The sequence below is a fragment of the Lycorma delicatula genome, chromosome 1 (genome assembly GCF_047948215.1).
Source record: "Lycorma delicatula isolate Av1 chromosome 1, ASM4794821v1, whole genome shotgun sequence".
NCBI lineage: Eukaryota > Metazoa > Arthropoda > Insecta > Hemiptera > Fulgoridae > Lycorma > Lycorma delicatula.
This window is the reverse complement of record NC_134455.1, coordinates 9,741,293-9,759,951: the sequence shown is the minus strand read 5'-3', so window position 1 is coordinate 9,759,951 and position 18,659 is coordinate 9,741,293. Positions and strand designations below refer to the sequence as shown.

The 18,659-nt window shown below is 33.1% G+C and overlaps 1 protein-coding gene across 6 annotated transcripts in view; it reads left to right on the top strand.

Annotated features, from left to right (window-relative positions):
- Window positions 1-18,659, top strand: part of LOC142325825 (stress-activated protein kinase JNK) — a 526,820-nt gene that overhangs the window by 486,223 nt on the left and 21,938 nt on the right. For all 6 annotated transcript variants that reach the window (XM_075367879.1, XM_075367996.1, XM_075367906.1 and 3 more), the window contains 3 exons: window positions 2,459-2,656; window positions 5,976-6,110; window positions 17,936-18,065. In XM_075367879.1, the coding sequence (XP_075223994.1) occupies window positions 2,459-2,656; window positions 5,976-6,110; window positions 17,936-18,065 (463 nt within the window). The remainder of the gene's footprint in view (window positions 1-2,458; window positions 2,657-5,975; window positions 6,111-17,935; window positions 18,066-18,659) is intronic.

Below are 18,659 nucleotides of genomic sequence, written 5' to 3'. Positions count from 1 at the left end.
CAGAAAATAGAGAAATATGAAGAAACAAATGCAGTACAATAGTAATCTGTTGTGTCATTACAACTTCTTTAGTATGCGATGGGATTACATACCAGTAAAGCTCCACATAAATTAAAACTTTTTAAGTTTAAATAAATATTGGAATTAAGCTGAATTAAAAAGTTGTTGATCATACATGTATGATGTATTACTTCAAGAATGCATTTTTTTTAACATCCTTTAATTTAAAATAGGTATTAATTGTTGTTTATTTTGTAAAAATCATATATAATGCATTTTTGTGGAATGAATTTTTTGGGTCTTTTCTTGAAATGATTTCCTGTGCCGCCCTGAAATCTTTATTTAATGATTTTAAAGGTAGTCATTTAAATTAGGTGCTTTCACTTGTGTAACTTATTTTGTTATTTTCATTCACACTTACCTAATGTCAATTTCAAAAACTTTCTCATTATCTAGCATAGTTTATTTTCTATCTTTATGTTTGTAAGTTCCAAAAAATTGCTTGTAGTAATTGTTTTCCTACCTCAGCTACTTCATCATTTGCTTTAAATGAAAGCAAAGTTGTTTCCTTTACATTAGCCACATCTGACCGTAGTTTTTTCAGCAGTTTAATGTTTTGGAGTGCAATATTATTAATGACTGTAATGCTATCTGTAATTATAAATTTCTTTCAATACTTGTCTGATGTTAATTTTTTGTAGTTTTCCAAATAAGTAAAAATTATTTTGCTTATAAAATTAATACAAAAACCTATCTATCAAATATCTTAACCTCTGTCTATAAGGAAATTCGTTTATTTGGTGTGCATTAAATACGCATCCCCTTAATTATTTAACAGCAATTTTTTTGCCAGTTATATAAATAGTGCATAAACAAAAGTCTTATATACAGATGTTTACAAAAATTATTACAAGAATTAAGGGGATGGTCCCCACATTGAAAGAAAGAGCAAATTTCATATGTCCACAAATGTTTATTTTACCAGCTAGCTCTTTGCCATTTTGTATTTTTAACATAACAATTTGGTTAATCATATTAAGCTTAAATTTTGTATACTGCTTGGGTATCTAAATGTTTTCTTGAATAAAAATAATGAACCTGATCTCTCAATCCATTTCAAAATGGCAGCCTTGTAAAATTTTTAATTTTAATATCTTTGCAACCGCTGGTTTAGTTTATTTAAATGTTAACGTTTTACAAATGTTACAATCTTATTTTTTCAAATCCATTTATAAATAACAAAGCTGTGGCAAATATTCTTGAACTAAATGAAAAACCAGTTTTCATTTCCTCCCGAATAAAATTAAATAACTACAGAATCTCAACTGGAATAATTTTGTTATGACTAAAAGCTATTCATGTAAACATTACAGTAATGTTTGTTTAAGGGTAGAATAATTAGCCACTAGGCTGGTGTAGTGGTTAACTTATCATCACAAATCAGCTAATTTTGAAGTTGAGACTTCTAAGGTTCAAATCCTAGTAAAGGCAGTAAGTAACTTTTATACAGATTTGAATATAAGATTGTGCATGCCAGTGTTCTTTGGTGGATGAGTTTCAATTAATCACAAATCTCAGGAATGGTCGACCTTGAAACTGTACAATACTACACTTCATTTACATATCATCTTCATTCATTCATTCATTCATCTTCATTCATTCTTCATACATATCATCTTCATTCATCCTCTGAAGTAATACCTTAACGGTGGTTCCAGAGGCTAAATATAAAAGAGAAAATAAATATAATAGAGAAAGTGTAGAATAATTAGTTAGTTTTCTCACCTTTATCAGAAATAGTCAGATTCTTTTTTTCCTTATCCTTAGTACATTTAATTTTACTTAGTTATAAATCATCAAGCAAACTTCCATTCATTTGAGTATTTCTAAACATTCTTTCACTTTATTCGATCATCTCTTTCATGATCTAATTGAAAAGATTTTTATTATTTCATTTTCATATTAAATCTTTTCTTTATGCTCTTTTTTCACCCTTGTTGAACAACCCCAATTTCTTGTTATCTATTCTTTCTTCAGGTCTTTTAAATAACTTAAATATTCTATTTCTGTTTTATTGCACTTTGGAAAATTTTATATCAAAAGTTCTGCTTCGGCTACCTGATATTATTCTAGTTTACCTGACTAGAAGGAAGGTGTTTTGAAGAAGTTAAGAAATTAGCATTTCAAAATAACTATATATTCCAGCAACTCCTCTCACTGATTAATTTTTGTTTTACTAATTATGTTCTTAACATATTTATGACAAAAATGTAATTTTTAGCGGTAGAAATATTGAATTATATGATGTCTCTACTGATAAATCTATAATAATTTAATATTTTTTAGTAAGTACAACACTACCTTTACAATTAAAGATTACAATACATAATACTTCCTGTTTTAATTAATTCTTATTGTTGTTTTTATTTATGAATTTATTTTATAATTTTAATTGCAGATAATTGGCCTTTTAAATGCATTCACACCACAGAGGTCACTAGAAGAATTCCAGGATGTTTATTTGGTCATGGAATTGATGGATGCCAATTTATGCCAAGTCATACAGATGGACCTGGATCATGAGCGTATGTCTTATCTTCTATACCAAATGCTCTGTGGAATTAAACATTTACACTCCGCGGGCATTATACACAGGGTATGTTCTGTCTTATTCGTCTTCCAATTGTTTTATACTTATATATTCAACTTTTTTTTTATTCTTATAACAAGCAATATTAAAAAATGAGCATTGCATTTTGACTTGAATGCAATTTAAATGATGAAAGTTATGTGTTTGGCTCTGTATATGTATGCTTGTTACTTAACTGAGGCATGTAAATCTGATGATTTTGAAGAGTTTGATGTAATTATATTTTTAAACACTTACACATAGCTAGACAAAAGTGTCTAGGAATGATTATCCTGCGATTCAAGGTAGCAGGGCGCTGGTAGAATTACCAGAATGAGACGTTTTTTTTTATAAACAAAAAATAAATCCTGAGTAAAGTGCATATAAAACTAAACTGTTGATCATCTAGTTAAGTTTGTCTTAATTTTAATGTTTATGTTAATAGATAAGACACTGCAAAAGAAAATAGCTCGATAACCTATGTATTGATCTGAGTAATTATTGGAGCAGATCTCCTCATTATTAATCCAACTTAACCTGCATGACTGTACCAAGATTAAAAGGATGATGAAATGAAAGAGAGTTGCTTTTATAGAATGTTTACACCTCGTGTCTTTTTTAATTGAATTTTACACTTGTGTATTTTTTACTTGATAATTACCTAGCTTACTGTAATTTTTAATTAAAAACCAATACATTTAATTCTTTGTTTCAAAAGCTTTACATATTTCACTGTTTCAGTGGAAAGTGTATGTGTGTGTGTGGTAGTTTAATTTCCAGAATGCATCTGTAAAAATTTACATTTGGAACTGTACATTATAGCAACTGTCACCTTTAAGTATTTCACTTGTGTATCTGTAGACTGGTTTATCAGCAAATTGGAATGGTGTTACCATTTCTGGAAACAGGCTGGACTACTTTTTCAGAATAATCTTGATTTTCTTTATCATATTTTATCACTGATATCAGAAAATCATCATCCTTTTAGTACTGCCAGAAGTCTTGGGGGGCTAAGATGGACAAATAATCAGGATGATCTAATCCTAATTCAATAATTGATTTTTTTGGCTAGAAACTCATGAAGAGTATACCGTGGCTGTATTTTGTGGTGGATGATCCTAATTCGGATCTTTTCCTTCCAACAGAATACTGAAATCTTTTCACCATCCATTAATTGCTTACTAATGTACTCATGTTTATGTTAATAGATAAAAAACTGCAAAAAAAATAGTTCAGACTATTTTGTTTGTCAGACAAGCTCAGTCTTGCCCATCAGCCTATACCAAATCTTGTACTCAGGTGAGAAGGTGTGAACAATAACTCCAGAAGCGAGAAGCCAGAAACAGTATATACCATGGCCAAATCTCAAAAAATTATCAAACCATCATCATTCGCAAAACCTAAAAAAAATCGTTCAACTCCAATTTTTTTTTTTGGATTTGTAATAAATTTTTGAAAACCGTCAGAGATATGATTTTGGAGCTTATTTTAAAAAGTATACATATTATTTTTATTCTTTTAAATATACTTTATAATATACTGTATTTGCATATTTTTGGACTTTATAAATGTTAAGTTAAATTTTACAGTGGAGTAAATTTACTTATCTCTCGGTAGGTGTGCCGGATTTTTAATACAAATTTTCATCTAGTAATATTTCATTTTAGAGGTCATAAAATCATTTAGGGAAGAAAATATTAAAGTTTCTGTCTTGGCCTTGTAAAAATTGCTAATGGTCAGGTATCCAAATAATCTTGTATAGACTTTTTCATATATGATTAATTAAGTTTAAATTATGGAGGGAATTTTATTGATAAATAAATCTACAAATATACTTATTGGTTAAATTAGAGCTATGATAATTTCAGCAAGTTCAATCCTATGCTACAATCACATGCAGTGTACAGTTCCAAAACATACTGTAACTATTAATTATTAACACTTTAGATGAATAAATATTTCTTTACATTAGTGATGTTTCTATAACGTTATTTAAAACAATTTCAACATTTCTTTTAAATAAATTCTTCTCCAGGCAAATGTCTGAACAGATCTGGAGTTTAGCATCCAGCTTTTTGCTTCAGTTTAATTTTATTTATTTGTTTGAAGTTTTCTTTTTTTTTAATAGTTTTGTCTGTAATCTTTTAACGGTAAGTATCATAAAACGGATGAAATATGATTTAGGATAAATTTACAGTTTACAAAAATGTAAACAATAGTGAAGCAAGTTCAGTATTAGGAGCAAATTTGTTTGGGATTGAGGATATTGGTTTAAAAAATGTTTTGTGCTATATGATTTGGTTGACTGTGCAGGCTGGAACTAGAGAATGTTTAGGAAACTAATGAATAAATTATTTTGTGTAATAATAATGTAATGAAATAAAGAATTTAGTATTACTGTTGATGTAGAAATAATATGCAATAGAGTTTGAAAAATTACAAAAAAAAATGTATTCACTAGATTTCAAACAAATCACATCAACATTTACATAGTTTTGTTCTGCATTTGATGATGGTGAACTATTAATTTTTAATAATTTTTTAAGGTTAAGTTTTTGTTACAAGAATGGGGAAAACGTAATTTTTTAGCCTCCTCTCATCTTTGATTTTAATCAGTTATATGCCACTAAAGAATTAATGTCCCAATTCTATTCAGATTTTCACGCATTCTATTATCATCACATCTTCCCATAAATTTCAGATCTGTTTCTTTAACTGTTTATAAGCTTTATTCAATTTGTAAAACTATTTTTTCTCTGGATCTACACAACATATTAATAGGTCAAGATTTGGTATCTTCATTATTATTTTAAATTTATCATTATTATATTTTATAAAAGTTATTGTTAACCAGAACTTTTTTTTAGAGATTTTTATTTACAAACAAATAATTTTTTTAACTACTAAAATAGAGAATCATTTAGTAAAGGTAATCATCATTGAAAGATAATTCTCTCTCAATGGAATCATCTCTCCATTGAGAATCTCCAGTCAGAGTTTTACTACTCTTTCATTAAGAGTTCTACTCTCAGTCGAACAGAAGAAGAGAACTGAGGTCAGTCCTCTTCCTCGGCTGCTAGCCTACAAGTTCATATTTTATTTATTCATTTGATCAGTGCACTAACAAATTAGTAATGATCAACACAATTTGTGGTCTTTCATAATTAAGTGTTCATTAATTTTATTTACTGCATTTTAATTTAAAATCAGTTCAATTAAGATTACTGGAACAAACATATCAAAAAACTTTTAAATTGATTTATATATTGTTCAATTTTAAGTTAAAATATTGAATTTCAGTTAAAAAATAATTGCTGTTTTGAACAGTTCATTATTATATTTTCAGGATTTAAAACCAAGCAACATAGTTGTCAAGTCTGACTGCACATTGAAAATTCTGGACTTTGGTCTAGCAAGAACAGCTGGTACAACATTCATGATGACACCTTATGTAGTAACACGTTACTACAGGGCACCTGAGGTATAAATTTTTTTTGTGTATTGAAGATTTATCTATTGGTTTTTGTATTTTAAAACTGTAGATAATTTTTTTCATCATTTTATTTGTAATATAATAATAATTTCACACTTTATATCACTATTATTATTAAAAGTAGAGTACTGATGGAATCACTCATTGTTGCCATATATTATATGTAACTTGCATTGCTTTCATATGAATCATTTGCATCATATTATAAATATAAGTAAATGTTCATTAAAGTTCGAAAATCAAGTGTTATACACAGAGGTATTATAATTGTAACTAATATTTACTAAATCAGAATCACTTGTCTATTCCCCATTTACACAATTCTGTGTCGATTACAGTTATTACTTAATCAGAATCAGGGTTGCAGTAGCAATTTTGTTTTCATCACAATCAAAATTATTAATTTTTAATTACTTGTTAAGGTATGTTTTTGTTACAAGAACGGGGAAAATGCCATTTTTTAGTCTCCTCTTACCCTTGACTTTAATCAGTCACATGCCAATAAATTATTAATGCACCAGTCCCGCTCAAATTTTCTTCACAGTCTTCAATGGCAATAGATTCTGCAACTCGTGAGTGAATCTTACACTGCCCCCTCCTTCCCAAAAAAAAACTGGAGGACTATCACAAACTCCTCTTTTTTCCACAAGCCTGCTCTTCCTCTACCATACCTTTCACATCCAGCCATTGAGCTAAATCTCTTTCAGCCTGGTTTCCAAATGCGTTTGTCTTCTATGTATAGATACTCTCGCCTTTGTACGAAAACCATGATGATAAATTATGTGCACTCAAGCAGAAGCTCCCACATACCACACCAACACAACTGCCATAATGACATAGAGCAACATAGGCCCACCAAAGGATGGCATCTGTAACACCTACTGACATCACCGTAATCCATAATCCTGCAGCGCTCCCAATCATTATATATTATATCACTAGATCTCAACAAATTGCAGACCTCAGCAAAACACTCATGGACCCAATGCCTTTCCTTGTCTCCGTTTTTTAATTTCCTTAAGTTTCTACCACAAATTCCCTCTCCAGCCTGTTATCTCTGTTTTGCTTATACAAGCACTCCATCACTTTACCTTCTTCAGGTAAACTGGGATGTCATATAATTTTTGGCTTCACCCTTCCTAGGATCAATGGGAATCAACCCCTCCTTTCTGTGAGCCTCACTTTCTGAAATATTCTTCACTTCGAACCATCAGCTGTCTCCAACAGGACACCACCCTTCCTTAACTTGTATTCCTAATTTGGATAAAATCATCCTTAGGCTTAACTATTTCTCTGATCTGTATGAGGACAGCTTTAGTTCACCCTCTCTGGTTGAATAATAACCACATTATCCCTTCCTGGGGGGGGATCTACCTAGCCCTAGCAATGTTGACTGGACCCCTCCTCCCAATAACACCCACATAAGATACCTTGGTCATATCCTCATCCACTAAGCTGACATCCTCAACCTCCTTTTCAAAACATTTTGTAACGGGCTGTACGTTAATAGCAGAATAATGAACTGTATTATAAATAAAATAATTACACACTGATTGATAACTAAATATACTATATTTATAAGATTAACAATTTTAAATTATGTTACTGTGATGCAGAGGCCGTACTGGCGTGCATAATTACTCTAACACTGTTCAACTCCGACTGACTAGTATAACAGAATGTTCTTAATACTAAAGCTGCCCATAGGCAGCGCTGATTGTCTGATTTTAAACCAAACATACTCCCCGCACGTTGATCTTTGATCAGTATTAATTACATTGTCTGAGTTTATTGGCAATGGCACAAGTTTAGTAATAGGTCTCTTGAAAAACGTGCTGCCTACCTTCAACTGAACTACGTGTACTAGACCATCTTTACCTGGGAAAACACTGTCTATTACAGCCATTTTCCAAAATTGAGCTGGTAAGTTGCCTTCTTTCACTAGCACTACTAGACCTGGTCGAAGATTTTCAGAGGGTGACTTCCACTTGCTATGCTGCTTGCAAGCCATGGAGATAATCGTGACCAAAGACTCTGTCGTATCTTCTGAAGCTGCTGCTATCTGGAAAGCTTGTTACATTTTATATCTAACAAATTGGGTTCGGGTAGTGCTATTAAAGGATTACCAATAAGAAAATGTCCAGGTGTCAAGTAAGATGGATCGGATCGCTAGGGTCATCGGATAAAGTAGAAATAGGTCTAGAATTGAGGATAGCTTCTATATCGGATAAAAGGGTAGAAAATTCTTTGAAAGTTAGATAAGTTTTACCTATGACTCTTTTGAGGTGGTATTTCATTGACTTCACAGCTGCTTCCCACAGGCCCCCAAAATGAGGTGAATTAGCTGGTATGAAGTGCCATTTGAGCTGTGACTTGGCAGCGTAATTTTCAATGTCTGTATTAAATTCTTTATCATGAAAGAGTTTCCTCAATGAATTTATGTCGTTGTTGGCTCCAACAAAATTGGTGCCGTTGTCACTATACAAGTTGGCGATGTGACCTCTTCTTGCAGTGAAACGTCTTAAGACTGCGAGGAAGGCTTGTGATGTAAGATTACTGATTAGATCTATGTGAATAGCATGAGTTGCAAGACACAAAAAAATTGCAACATAACATTTGATTGTTATTTTACTTCTCGGATTCCCATACTTGATTTGAAATGGTCCCGCATAGTCTACTCCTGAGTTAAGAGAAGGACGACTAATCTCTACTCTGTGTTTGGGCAGCTGACCCATTAATTGATTAGCCAAGGCTGCCTTAAATCGAAAACATGTTACACAGTTATGAATAACACTTCTAATTACCTTTCGAGCTCGTGGTATCCAATATTTGAGTCTTAGTGAAGCTAACAATAATTGAGGTGCAGCGTGCAATAACCTCAAATGTTCAGCCTTGATGATCAACATCGTAAGATGGTGTTTTGATGGCAAAATAATCTGATGTTTAATATGGTACGCAATATCAGCAGTATTCAGCCTTCCTCCAGAACGGTAGAAGTTGATCGAAGATCATTAATTTCTTGACAATATACTTCTTGCTGAACCATCCAGATGCATGTTTGTAATGAATCTTGAATGTCTGCAGTATTAAGATTTCCTGTTTTCTTCTTTTTATTACGACAATTATAAATAAATCTCTTGCATAGGGCAACTACTCGTGTTAATCTAGAAATACTTGAAAACTTACAAACTAAATCGTCATTTGGTGGAAAAACACATGTCAAACTAGGTTGCATTTGTCGTACTTCTGGAATATCTTGAACATCATAACTGTGTGAATTAGGCCAAGAACTGGAGGGTAAATACAACCAGATTGGTCCACTCCACCAGATGCCTTTATCTAAACTCTCCGGATTGGAACCTCTGAAAATGAGATCAGCAGGATTGTCTGACGAAGCGACATGTTTCCAGTCATTGATGTCTGTTACATCTTGAATCTGCGAAACTTGATTCGCAACGAACGTTTTTCACTTCGATGCAGGAGCTGAGATCCATGCCAAGCAGATTTTAGAGTCCGTCCAAAGATGAACCCTTTCAATCGACAAATTCAGTATTGGTAATGTTTTTCATAACAATTTTGATAACAGTAAAGTGCCACACAACTCTAACCGTGGTATGCTGACAGTTTTCACTGGTGCAACACGAGATTTCGAGCAAAGTAGTTGAACTGAAATCTCTCCCTCAGAATTGACGGAATGCAAATACAGACAAGCACCAAATGCATGCTGTGATGCATCGCAGAAACCGTGAACTTCAATATCTGTAGGATTATTGATAATAACTCTTCTATTTATTTTAATATCATCAATTAAAGAAAGTTGTGACACCAAAACATGCCATTACTGAAGCAATGATGATTGTAAGTTATCATCCCAACCAATACCACTGAGCCACAATCATTGCAAAAATATTTTGTAAGAGATTACAATAGGACTGATTAAACCAATTGGATCATAAATGGAAGCTACTGTAGACGCTACTTCTCTTTTTGTTACTACGTCTTTAAATGGTGGAATTTTGGAAGAAATAGAAAACACATCTGGTTGAGGAAACCACTTAAAGCCTAAAGTTTGAATGCTATCTTTTTTCTCAAGCTGAATTGATGTTTTTGTATTTACAAGTTCTTGAGGTAATGAATTTAAAAGTGATTTATGATTAGAACTCCATTACCTCAGTTGAAATCCACCAGACCTTAACAACTCTATTAACTCTGATTGGATTACCAGAGCTGTGTTTATGTCATTAGTTCCAGAAACTAAATCATCCACGTAGAAATTACGACATAAAATTCTGGCTGCAATTGGGTACGTGTGTTTTTCTTCCCCTGCTAGATGTTGTAGGGACCTTGTAGCCAAGAATGGAGCTGAGGCAGTGCCATAAGTAACCATTTGAAGCTCACAGCATTGAATTTGATCAGTTGGTGAATCCTGCCAAAGAATGCGTTGTAAGCTGCAATCTTCTGGATGAATTTTAATTTGGTGGTACATTTTCTCAATGTCTGCTGTAAACGCAATGGCATGGGTTCTAAATCTTAACCATAATCGAATATAAGTCTTGCTGTACAGTAGGACCAACCATTAGGATGTCATTAAGAGAAGTTCCGGTGGATGTTTTAGCTGAACCATCAAAAACTACCCGAAGTTTAGTTGTGGTACTATTTTGCTTAAAAACGGCATGATGAGGAAGGTAGAACTGTTGTTTACAATTATTACCTTGAAGAGGCACTGGCTTCATGTGACCGAGTTCATTATATTCTTGAAGAAATTTTGAGTATTCCAGACGAAGTGAATGATTCCTTTGAAGCCTTTTCTCTAACGCTTGAAATCGCAAACGCTTGATCGAATGAGTCTCCAAAAGGTAAATGATCTGGCTTTAGAGGAAGTCTGACGATAAGACGACCTAAAGAATCTCGGGTTGTTGTGTTCCGATTATACTGTTCACACTCGTCTTGTTCCTTAGCCTTGGGTAGAACAACCAACTCTTCTAATTCCCAAAATTGTTTGAGCTGTTGTTGAAGTTGATCATTTGTTAATGTTAAACATGTGGTTTGAGGACTTGAAGAGGTATTTTCTGATGGTTATTTTCCTGATAGAATCCATCCTAATTCAGTTTCAAAGATAACTGGAAACCCACCTGGTCTTACCCTTTTATCACATTTCATAATTTCAAAATATAGCTCAGCACCTATTAGCATGTCAATATTTCCTGGTTTCTAAAATTCTGGATCAGATAATTTTAAATTCGAAGGCAGATTCCATGATTTGTAGTTGATAACATTGCATGGCATATTGCTAGTTATTTGTGGTAACATTAAACAAGAAATATTTGCACTAAAATCGTTATAAGTAGAAAATAATTGTACGTCTACACTATAATTTGGTTTAGTAGGAGTATTATTTATACCCATAATTGGAACTAACTGACGAATTTTTCTTAAACCTAAACGTTCAACACAGTTTTCAGTAATGAAGATTGATTGGCTAGCTGAATCTAATAGCAATCTGCATGGTTGTAATCTTCCTTGACTATCTTGGACCTTAACAACCGCTGTAGAAAGAAGAATATTCTATTGCACTCTTGATTTGAGCGAACAATATGTGTTAGAAGAGCTATGATGTGAAGCTGGACTGTCTTGCGAACAACTAGAAATTTTCTGTTTTGAATCTGAATCATTATTGCTATTAGATTTAAACGAATTATTTTGTGAACTTATATGTAATGAGGTGTGATGTTAGCCCTTGCAAATTCGACAGCCTCCAGAGGAACAATTCCTTACTAAATGACCTAATCTAAGACAATTGTAACATAACTTCTTATCCTTAACAAACTTAGATTTATCAGAAACACTTAAATTACTAAACTTCAAACACTTGTATAAAGTGTGTGAGGTTGATTGCAACATTCACATACTTTGGACTCGTAGCAACGTACGAGTCAGAATGTCGAACAGGTTTATATTTTTGCCGTTCATCCAATGTTTTTTTTGTTTATTACTGCTTGAAGAGGCTAAAGCCTCCAAGGCTTGACATTTATTTTCCAAAAATTCCAAAAGATCTTTGAGAGATAGAAAATCTTGTGTAGAATTTTTTAATTCCCAATCTCGTTTGGTTTTTGCATCTAATCTATCTATATACAGTTGACTTAAAATTACTTCATGAATTGGTGTTTGAATATTTAGAACATTGAGAGCATTAAAATTACTAATCGCCGTATTGATAAACTGACGCAATTCGTTGGCGTCTTCCTTACTAACTAACTTAATATTAATTATTTCTCTAACATGAGCCGATGGAATCAATCTCTTGTTTTCGTATCAGTCTTGTAACAATTTCCAAGCAACGGGATAATTAGCATCAGTTATGGCTAAGTTTTTTATTAATTGAGCTGCTTCGTGTGTCAGTGTAGAATTCAGATAGTAGAATTTCTGAATTGGACTAACGTCTTTATTGTCATGAACCAATTCCTTGAATGCATCTGCATAAGGCATCCAATTTTCGTATGTACCGTTAAAACAAGGTAAATTGATAGTTGGCAATTTCACTGAAGGTTTATTTTCGTTAATGCAAGATTGGTGTGAGTTGAAGTGCTGAGTTTCTGAAACTGATGTTTCCTTTAAATATTCTTCCATTTGCGCCCTAATTTCATAATTATTGTCTTCAAAATCTAACCCATCTTCTAAATGCGTTTCGTAATCTTTCTCGTCCTGTACTTCTAGCAAACTCTGTGTTTTATTAAAATTATCTAAAATATTTGGCATTGCATCATATCTAACCTTAATATTACTTTTTCGTGTCTCATTATTTCATTTATCGAGAAATGTTTTTATGCGTGTTAATTGAGCCTTACATACTCCTAGTTGTTTTTTCAAAGCTGTAATTTCTACTTCAAGAGACATAATGATAATTCTTATAAAATTCTTATAGATATGACCAATAACTATCAACGTAAATTAAAGATTTCTAGGAAAATAAGAAATTAATAGTTATTAAAAATATAGACGATATGGATGGAATTAATCAGTAAGAAATAATAATGTGAATGATAAAGGAATCAGATGATGGAATGTAAATGTAAATCTATATCATAGATAGGAACGTAAATAAGGAGCTGATAATTCCCAATTTGTTACTTATCTGAAATAATTAAGGTAAGCGACTGGCAACAGCTAGCCTGAGTTGAAGGTCATGACGAAATGGCTGTTTACTTAGCACCGAGGTCGATGTCTGCATTCCAAGTCGAATAGACGGGCGCCGTTGACTATCCCTCGTAATAGTAATTATTGTATTACACATGGATATTAACCGCACTTCTTATCGATTTTATTACACACCAGTCTGGAATTAAGAACATAAACGCAAACTATGTTCTGCACACAATAAAAAATATCCGGCGAGGAGGACCAATGTAATGGGCTGTACGTTAATAGAAGAATAATGAACTGTATTATAAATAAAATAATTAAACAGTGATTGATAACTAAATATACTATATTTATAAGATTAACAATATTAAACTATGTTACTGTGATGCAGAGGCTGTACTGGCGTGCATGATTACTCTAACACTGTCCAACTCCGACTGACTAGTATAACAGAATGTTCTTAATACTAAAGCTGCCCATAGGCAGCGCTGAGTGTCTGATTTTAAACCAAACACATTTCTTCAACTTATGAGGTATAACCTTTAAAATTTGCTCCCTAACCAACTGTTTCATTTCTTCCTGGCCATGAATCTTCCTCAAAGATGTAGGTCTGGTCAGTCCTACAACAATCAATGTTAAATCACATTTACACAGCTCTCATGATCAGTCATTCCTGCTTCTCTTTTTCCTTTCTCTTATCCCACACCATCATACCCTCATAACACCTCTCCAAGTCAGACCATCAGTTGTCACAATCAATATTCCTCAGTTCTCACCTATCTTTCCTTCTTAAGGCCTTCTTCCTTACCTTTCTTATCTTTTTCCTTACTCACACATTCTGAGGAGCTTGCTGCTTCTCCAACTAACCTTAACAACTCAGCACCTGCAGCAGATCCCTATACGATTTCCTCCTCTTATCCTGCTTGACTGCTGCTCTCTTAGCACAGACAAGCTTAAATTTCTTTTATTCTTCTTCTTCTTCTTCCAAACCCTCTGTAGATACAGACTCCTCATCCTTATCTAAAATTATCTCTTCAGAATCATATCCACGAGGTTTAACTCTGACTGACACCCGTACTTCTCTCTCTTTCCTCATCCTTGACTCTCCCCAATTCCACCACCCTCAGTTCTTCCTCCTCAATTTCTTTGGCTCTAAGCTCAATCTGCTGATTAAGTCACTCTAACTCCTTTTTGGTCATCTTTCCTCATTTATAAACCTTCCAAGTTCAGCATATAGTCAGATCCAACACTCCTGTGATAGTTGTAGTCCTGATAAGGATTACAATCTTCCTGCTTGTGGTATAATTTCTTCCTCAAGATCAGCAGTTGCCCAGCGCATATACCTCCACACAACAGAACATCACCCAAACCACCATGCTTCTTCTCTGAATTTTTCTCCCGCACTTGAAGCTTACTCGTCTCCTTCATAGTAGCAGTCCTGGCGTTAAAGAGTTCCTCCCAATCGAGATTTTCATACCCAAAGCCATATTTTCCCTTCTTTCTCGAGTATTGGACTCCAATCAGACTCTCAGCCATGTATTTTATGGATAATCCTGCTGCACCAACTGCACTATGCCAATTGGTGTTTATCATCGTGTTGGTAGCAAACTTTGATAGCTACCCTGTCCACCTTATGGATCTCCCTCTTGGACGTAGCACACGTGTGTGTTATGCTTGTAAGTATGATATTGCTTTGCAGTGGTATTCTACCATCCTCATCAATAGGCTCATTGTTTTGAATTAGGTTCCCAAGTAGTTGTGGCCCAGAAAAAATACAGGCATACCAGGATACAAAAACCCCAAAAACAATCAATAAACACTCCAAATTAAGTCTATAGAGCCTCTCAATTAAATGCTAGAACTAATAAGTCTGAAAATTTAAATATAATTGTCCTTATCAGTAAAAGAAACTATGCTAGACACATTTAAAAAACTAAAAGGCATTGTCCAAGACTCAAAAGTTTAATTACACTGATAAAAATAATTTTTTTTTCCTAACATGCGATACATGATTTTAATCTGTTTTTTAATGTTGAAAACGAATATGAACTCAAATTTTTATAAATTATGCCTTGTTTAATTTTTTCTCATTTTATTGTTTTCAGTTTTTATATGAAAATATTTAGTGTAAATTTAATTGATATTTTTACTTCAAATATTTTTTTTTACTTAATTTAGATATGGAGTAAAATATTAGTTAACACTTGGTTATATTAAAATTTGTTAGATATTTTATCAAAGTGATATTTTGTATTCAAATTCTGTTTTTTATAAATTGGAAAGGATTACTTTAAAATAGGCTAGGCCGTCATGCAGACTGACTATAAATTATGCAGGACTCTTTTCATCACTGCAGTAGATAGCAGTTCTGCTATTCAATCAAACGTTTTGATAAATTGATGATTCCGATAGGATCAATTTCTAATTAAACTATCAATATTGTTGTACAGCTGAATTGGATCTGCTACTGTCAGAGTTGGTTTTGGAATTTTATCTCCACATATGTCGGAAAACTGCTTTAATTTTTGATAGTAATATACCCATTCAATTTTATAATCAAACCTAATGAAATTATTTACTTTATGACAAGTGTTATGTCTTACATAATCTCGATCTACTTATTTTTATTTTTAATAAAAAATAAAAATGTATTCTACGATTAGAAGAAATGAATATGTTCTCATTCAACAGTGAGAACATAATATTTTTATCATTACTCCAACAGATGGGTTTAACTATCAACTATTAACAGCTCTGATGTTAACTTTTTCTTTTTAGGTAAATATGAATTGCCGGCCTCCATGGCGCGAGTCCAATATGAAAGGCATATTGGCCTTTCATCCAGAGGTCCTGGGTTTGAATCCTGGTCAGGGGCATGGTATTTTCATACATGCTACAAATTAATCACCTCATCCTCTGAAGCAGTACTTTATGGTGGTTCCAGAGGTTAAAAAAAAATGAATTGTCAGTGTGCCGCCCCTGAGTCTCATAGCGGAGGAGAGGGTGATGAGACAATGGAGTGCTTTGCCAAGTGTTGCGTGTGATTGGCTTATCAGGCAGTGGCAAGAGACATGGCAGGCGTCACAGACAGGTGGATGGACAAGATCCCTCATCCCAGAAATCAAGGTTTGGATAGGGAGGAAGTCTGGAAACATGTACAAGTTTGTTCGGTTTCTGAGTGGCTGTGGTTGCTTTGGAGCTTTCCTGCATAGGATTGGGAAAAAAGCTTCCCCCCCCCCCTATGTAGGCGTTGAACAGTCGTTGACTCCCCGAAACACATGTGTTTTGGTGTGGGCGCTGGTATGATGTACAGCACCCAGTAGTTGAGGAGTTCGGGGAATTGGTGGCTGAAAGCATGATCACCACGATGCTTGAGTCGGAGGCTGTGTGGAATGCTATAGCTACCATAGTGGATGCCATTGTTCGTGGTAGGGATGAGGGTGAGTAGAGGTTCTCTGATCCCTGTTGGCCCCCTATATATGTTTGTTTGTGGACCTTAGGGGCTCTTCTATATAAATTGATGGAATCATCTTAAGCGTGTTGTCATTTGATTATGTATATTTAAAAAATGGGTTGTATTCTTTGTGTGCCACTGTAATTTGTGTTGCGGTGGTGTTAACATGTCAGGTAGCTAGTAATACTAGTTTTTTGTGTTTCCTCTTTTTCATGTGTCATATTTAAGTGCAAATAGTGTAGTGGTGGTGTAATTGTGCCAGATTGCAGTGCGTTTTTTTTTGTGTGTGGTGTATATGCAATCAAATGCTTCTGCGTGTTTGTTTTATCATGCTATGTTAACAAATAAAAAAATGTGATATATAATTCGGGTGCTACAGTAATTCGTTTGTCGGCGGTGCTATCGTGCACATTCATGTGTGTTTGCATCATGCACTGTGTGTTCCCTACCGTATATCGTGCGTGTTTGTTTTATGATAATAAAAAAAAATTATATATATGTGATGTATACTTTGGGTGCTACAGTAATTCATGTTGTAGTGGTGCTATCGTGCATGTTCATGCGTGTTTATATCGTCCGCCGTGTGTTCGTACCGTGTATCGTGCGTGTTTGTTTATCATGCTGCAATAATAAAAATAAAAATATTTGTGATTTATACTTGGGTGCTACAGTAATTCATGTTGTGGTGGTACTGACGTGCATATTTGTATCATATCGTGCGAAGTGTGTTCGAATCATGCATGTTCATTTTATTGTACTACGATAAAAAAAAAAAAAGATGTGATGTATAGTTCAGGTGCTATAGTAATTCATGTTGTGTTTTTGTACTATTGCGTAAGATTGTAATGGGTGTATAATATGTATGTTGGATATCATCAAGTTTAATGTTTCTGCTTCTTGTTCTTCATTATTCCATGTAAGGGGAAAAAAGTGTGAAGCATAACATTGTTAAGTATATGAAAATTGTACTGAATAATTATTTGCCATTGTATGTTCGAAAATTGTTCAGGGTGGCCTTTTGTGCAGGGTGGGGACTGAGTTATGCTTAAAAAGCGGGTCTCGTCTCCACCTGGAACAAAAAAAAGGTAAATATGAATTGTGTACATATATCCAGATAAAGTACCAGTTTATGTTTGTGAAATTTAAAGGAATTTTGATTTACGTTCAGTTTATTTTATCACATTTTTATTAATATTCTTCTTTGTAATAAATGTTACAGGTAATCCTTGGAATGGGCTACAAAGAGAATGTAGACATATGGTCTGTAGGTTGCATCATGGGTGAGATGATTCGTGGTGGGGTCCTATTCCCTGGAACTGATCATATTGACCAGTGGAATAAGATCATAGGTAAATGATTGTTTAGTTTTATTTTAGCTAGAAGATAAATTAAAATACTCTGTTTATTCTTTTGGAGATTTTGGAATTGAAATATCTGATAAAAATTCTTTAGTAAAGAATGAAAGAGCCTATATAAAAATGTAATTGGTAGTTTTAACTCAAAAGATGCCTTTATATTCTCATCTCTGTATTGTCAGATAAGAAAATTCTCTTATACTGCTTTGTAAAATTTTATTTAAAAAATAAAAAAAAAACTTTAATATATTACATATTTGTGCTTTTTACTTAAAATAAATAAGCAGGAAAAACATACAGATTATTTTTACCAAATTTCATAGGTCTATTGTAAATACTGCAATTAAATAATTTATCTCATGTTTTATTGAATTAACCAGCAGTCATACATCATTATGACTTATTGCACTACAATAAAAAAAAATATGCGATTTATAATTCAGGTGCTACAGTAATTCATGTTGTGGTGGTGGTATTGCATAAGGTTATAATGGATGTTATAATATGTGTGTTGGATTTCATCAAACTTAATGTTTCTGTTATTTTTATTTTGAAATTATATAATTGAATTTTAATTATACATTTTTC